This window comes from Rhamphochromis sp. 'chilingali' (genome assembly GCF_963969265.1).
Source record: "Rhamphochromis sp. 'chilingali' genome assembly, chromosome: 2".
NCBI lineage: Eukaryota > Metazoa > Chordata > Actinopteri > Cichliformes > Cichlidae > Rhamphochromis > Rhamphochromis sp. 'chilingali'.
Window position 1 is genome coordinate 48,957,368 of NC_137930.1, and position 5,668 is coordinate 48,963,035.

General features: G+C 41.0%; 1 protein-coding gene across 1 annotated transcript; it reads right to left on the reverse strand.

Annotated features, from left to right (window-relative positions):
• Positions 1 to 241: 241 nt before the first annotated feature.
• On the reverse strand, positions 242 to 4,918 carry LOC308391875 (uncharacterized protein). The gene is made up of 4 exons (XM_080874635.1): positions 4,720 to 4,918; positions 3,753 to 3,947; positions 3,588 to 3,664; positions 242 to 3,331 (listed from the first exon to the last, which is right to left on the reverse strand). Exons 1-4 carry the CDS (start codon positions 4,747 to 4,749, stop codon positions 2,692 to 2,694), a joined length of 942 nt encoding a protein of 313 aa, XP_080730761.1. The 5' UTR covers positions 4,750 to 4,918; the 3' UTR covers positions 242 to 2,691.
• Positions 4,919 to 5,668: the final 750 nt, after the last annotated feature.

A 5,668-nucleotide genomic window follows, 5' to 3' on the forward strand; every position in this document is an offset into this window, starting at 1 on the left:
AAAATCACCTTCATGTTTTTATTTGTTTTATCTTCAGCTACTTTGACACAAAGGCATCTGCTGTGATGCTCACACCTTTGATAAAGTCTTGCGTGTGTCAGCTTCCTTTTTTTAAATACAAAAATATGTAAATGTACTGATCTGAATTATAATATTTCTGACTGTCAAAATTCCCCATAATCAAATCGAATTGAATCGAATCGTGGAACAAATCGATTCTGGACCTTAGTGTCACGGAAAAGAGGGACCCAGGCGCGGTTCTTGCTCACAGAAACACAGTGCGTTTATTTACAGTGAAACAGACAAGTCCAACAATCCATTCAAAAGTGCAATTTTCCAATCGTGCTCGTCCCTTGCTCCCAGTGCGTTCCGTGTAGTAACTCCCTTAGTGTGTGTGCTCCCCAACTCGCTTCTCCGCTCGCCCCTCCTGGAGGAAGAAGGAAAATCCAGCGTTAGCCACACGCTAGCCGAATAACACACTCACACTGCTCGCACAGACTATACCAGTTCGGAGTAATAATCCCACGTCGACTGTCGCCGTGAGTCCAGGTTAAATAGACTACTTGCACTAGTGCATGTGACGTATTTCCGTTTCCAAATAGTACCGCTTGTGCGTTTCCGGTACGTTTGCTTATCTATCGGTAGCTATGCTAATGTCGCTTCAGAATGAGTATAAAAAGGAAAGTATTTAAAACAGAACATTTTCAAAAACAGGAGAAGAAATACTCCGAGCATTGCTGTGTCCCACTTTGTTCAGCTTCAGCCAAATTTAATGGCATACTAAGTTTTCATGCCTTTCCGACCCATTCCGACTTGAGAAGACAATGGCCGGTAAACATACGCCGGGATCATTTCACGATCACCTCTCACACCAGGGTCTGCTGCAGACACTTTGCCAGTGATCAACTCATAGAGCCAACAACCCTCGATGGTCGAAGGAGGCTTATTAAAGGTGCTGTACCAACACTTTTTGAGTGGAATGGCTATAAAGTTGAACCACCGCGGCGTAGTGTTTGGGAGAGAACGGAGCGACGCCCTGAACTAGTTCCTCCTGACGATCAAGAAGAGCAAAGTCTTACAAGAGATCATGACTACTGCTCAGTCCCTGAGCCGTCTGCATTGGACATATCTGCATCAGCTGCAGAAGACCTGTCCAAAGACGTGGAGACTCTGAGGAAGGAAATACAGGAGTTACGTGTCCAGCGAGAATTTGGGTTACAGCGTTTTGCTGGCTCCGACACTGACATCCGATTCTATACCAGGTACACCTAAGTTCTATTCAAGCTAACTGTTTAAAATATACCAAGGTCACCATCAGTTAAATTTCGAAAGTTTTTCCAGTCTTAATGAAAACAAAATAGATATTTACTTTTCATCTCTAATCTGTATGCTGGTTCGGTTAGTGACAAGGAACTATTCAAACAATCAGGCATTGCTGAGAAGTTGACTGAAGACATGGCAGTGATGGTAGATAAGGGCTTCCTAATCACTGATTGTTGTAAATGCAAAGTGTACTGCCCACCTTTTCTATCTAAGCAGAAGCAGATGCCAGCATACCAGGTTAAGGAGACGCAGGCCATAGCCAGACTCAGGGTACATGTGGAGCGAGTCATTAGGAGGATCAAACAGAACAAACTTTTTGATAGCATCATTACCATGTCACATGTTTATAATATCAACCAACTGTTTGCAGTGGCATGTATGCTGTCAAATTACCAGAACACAGCATTAGTTAAAAAATGGGTTAAGTGAGACAAGATGGATTTTTCCCAAGACACCAGTGCCAGTAACTTATGGAAAATGACCTGCAGCTGAGGCCACTACAGTTGCATTTCTTCCTTCTCAGCTGACAATACTTGATTACAGAACTGGTACTTGAGTGCTGATAGTTGAGTTTCAGTTATTGATAATTCAAATTCATTGCAAATGTTTAATGTTAATAATACTGTTTAATTATATTACTATATTACTATTCAGATTCAACAAAACTGTTTATCAAAATTATAAAGTAAATCACTAAATCGTTTTAAAATCATAAGTGACATTGAGCTTTTGGAACATCAAAAATACCATTTGTCATTTTCTACAGTTCAGTTGTGTTATTGTCTAAATGTATATCAGTATGCTAGGCATGGAGTTTTAAATACTTACCATGTAAATAAGTTCTGCACAAATTCAACGTTTTAATGTGTGTTTTTAAAAATTAAATTGATGCCATTGCTTAAATAACAGTTTATTGATGTCACATAAAGGTAACATGTAACAACAAAAGAATTCATGAAATATATTGAAAATAAAACATCAGTTATTTTGTTCCAGCCAGCCTGAAGGATCTGTTTTTCTTTTTGCTATGTTTTCACTGTTCATTTTTTCAAACACAGGTATCTTGGCATATATATGTAAAAAAAGAAATAGTCTGCCTTTTCTCTGATTGCATTGTGCACATCTGTATCCATGTATATTCTTTGCACTAGGTAGTCCTCTTGTGCCCACACAACAAAGTCACACCACTGCATCCCACTGATAAGCAGTTGTCCTTGCACTTGCCAGTAATATGCGTGGCTCTTTTTTAGTTTAGGGGTACCACATTCCATCTGCACATATTTGCAGTCAATAAAGTTTTGTACATTGGGACATTTGAATTCGACGAAGACAAACTGGGGGTATTCATTGGGGTCAAAAACAACACCATCAGGAGATGCAGCAAGCAATGGGGTGAATGACCAGACCACAGGGTGAGTAGTTAACATTCATTAGCCTACTATACTCTGCTGCTATTGCAGGCTCCATCTCAGTTCCTCTCCTCATGTCTGCTGTCTGCCTTGTTCCCTTCAATATACGCTCTGCTAGTGACTCGGCCGAGCTCTGGCCTCTGACGTGACACACCTCCCGAAACCTAGAGGCAGTCACTCTGGGCCTGCGGAGCTGATGCCACTCAGACGAAGAGCTTTGCTCACGTGTAGCTTCCTCTATTTTGTGAGCCATTTCCAGAGTTACAGACAAGCTTTTCAGATGCAGAAGCTCTTCTTCTGAGCACACAAACACACAATCTGATGGCAAGATGTCATACCCCTCCAGAGGCAAGTGCGGTGTTGGTGGTGCATCGCGGTGTAGTGTGATGTACCAGGTTGTCAAAACCGGCTGCTGATATGACAGAACACTGCCCTCCTGCACCAGCCCAAAGGCACTTTCCACAAGGGGCTTGTCAGGTCTCATGTTCATTGTGGTCACAAGTGGCCTGTCCTCAATATTAAATTTTGCATATGCCTCCGTTATTCTGAACAAGCAGGGATCTGGTAACGGACCCACCATGCCTCTGTAGAAGCCACTCCTAAAGAAAACATCAATGACAATAATGTAAGGAAGAAGGTTGTTATACTGAACAACAACTAAACTAAAAACTAAAAGGTGTAAAACAGTGGTGCATAAGTTAGAGACTGGGATGTATATGTACATGACTGAGTTAGCCGTCTTCAGAAAGTGTAATGTTGTATGTAAATTAATACCTATTCTGACACATGTATGTATGAAAAAAATAGCAACATACATTTGTAACACGTGAAACCAAATTTTACAAATCTAATTACCGTACTCCAGTCTGGGCCATCCTATTTGGTACCGGCTTAGTGAAGATCATGGAGTTGATGGGTCCTGGCTTCACACCCTAACAGAAGACACATTTACTATGGATGGTGTTGCTGTTCATATGTAAACATGGACTAATTCAAAAACTTTAACCTCATTTAAATTACCACTGTCCGTGGCTTGTGCCATTGCTGTTCAGATTCCGTGCAGCTATGCACAGGGGGGACAACCGGCACTCTGAGTTGTGAGTAGTGTGCTGTTTGGAAGAGCAGTGCCACTGTGTGATTGCACATAACAGCGCCTGCCACACAGGAGCACTGGCTATGTGTCAGTATCACCGGCGATGAATCCAGAAGCTTAATCTAAGAAGAAAGAACGAAAATTAAAAATGTAACATCTTCATGGAAGAGCCGAACAGGAACATAGTTCAGTGTTTCCTTCTCTCCCTATTAAAACAACTTAACCATGCTTGATAACTGTAATAACTTAGATTGTGTATATTTGCAGTATTAACTTGTTGTCAAATGTTTCTGATCACCCAAACACACGTTGATTTAACTATCTGACTAGTCAAATTAGGAGTGATAAAGCAGGGAGACAAGGAAAACATTCAAGTTGATGGGCCTTTAGGAATGAACTTAACTAATGCTTAAATGAACTGAACCCCACTGAACGGGGATTAACAACTTTACACAGCTTCCTGCCTACACTTAGTCTGTGTGGTGCCTCACTCTTCCTCATTGACCTGTAGCACAGGGCTCTCACACCGACCTCCCCTGACAACCTGTCTTTATTGGACACTGAATAAAGATACAAGTACCATTAGCATTATTTCTGTATTACTCATTTCAGCATGTCTTAAACATATATACTTTACACTTAGCAAGAGTAGCATTAGGTAGTTAACTACCTCCATAGTTAGCCAACTACCTAACGCCATTATAACAGTGTTTAACTACAAAAGTGACATTAGTTAAGAAAACCTCAACTATAGTTTAGGACGACATAAAACACCGTTTAAGAAAACATGTAATGTAGAGAACTGACATCAAATGAAGGACATAGCGGAGTAACGTAGTGTTTGCATTTGACGTTAGCTAGCGTTTCTTTGTCGGTTAATTTACGTTTTCTTACCTTCGTAGTTGTGTATATATGATGCAGCATATAACTTAAATCCTTTATCTAATTTGCTGGCGGGGGTAGTCGTCACTCTGCAAATCCGATGAACATCAGTGATGTTCAATTTTGGGAGCTCTTGTAGGCAGCGAGTGTAGAACGTCGCCATGGTTTAACCGCACCGGAAGCACTGGGGCAGGACTACATAGAACGCGGAAGTGTTAGTGCAAGTAGTCCATACCCCTTTCTAGCCTGGAGGAATGATTACCAACCACTGGTCAGGTAATCAGCTGCAGGTGGGCCGGCAACAGCGAAGAGGGACTCCCAATGACGACAGTCGCCAGGACACGCCTCTCCCACGGCGCGCACTTCCGTAAACAACCCCGAGGGCCAGGGAGGGAGAAGCAAACACATATACAGAAAACATAAACACAAGCAGGGTCGTCCAGAAAGGGCCGTCCGACCGTGACACTTAGTGAGACAGCTGCATTACTTAACAATATATTAGCCTCAGCATAAGTCAAAATTTAGAATAGCGGGAGACGTGCATTATCCTGGTTATTTTTTTGGCATATGTGCTTTTTGTCTTTTTTAGCAAAGAAAAATATCTTAAAATCATCAATAAAACCAGGGAGAGAAGGCTTAGCGTTCCTCCATTTAGCACAATGGATATGATATTTACTCAAAAGTATGATGATGTTAATAATGTCTGAGACATCCAATGCTAGATGATCCATATAAAAAAAATTATGATGTAATTCAAACAGTGGCACATCATTAATATTTAGGGAAATCCAATTTTTTAAGTTTCACCAAATACATTGTGTGATAGGGCATAGAAAAAAAAAAGATGTTCTAGGGTTTCATTTTCATCAGTACAAAAAGAACACTGATCCACCTCAAAGCCAAATCTCTTTTTTTAGAAATTCTGCCACAGTATTAGTTTTGTTTAAAGTGTTTCTTTAAC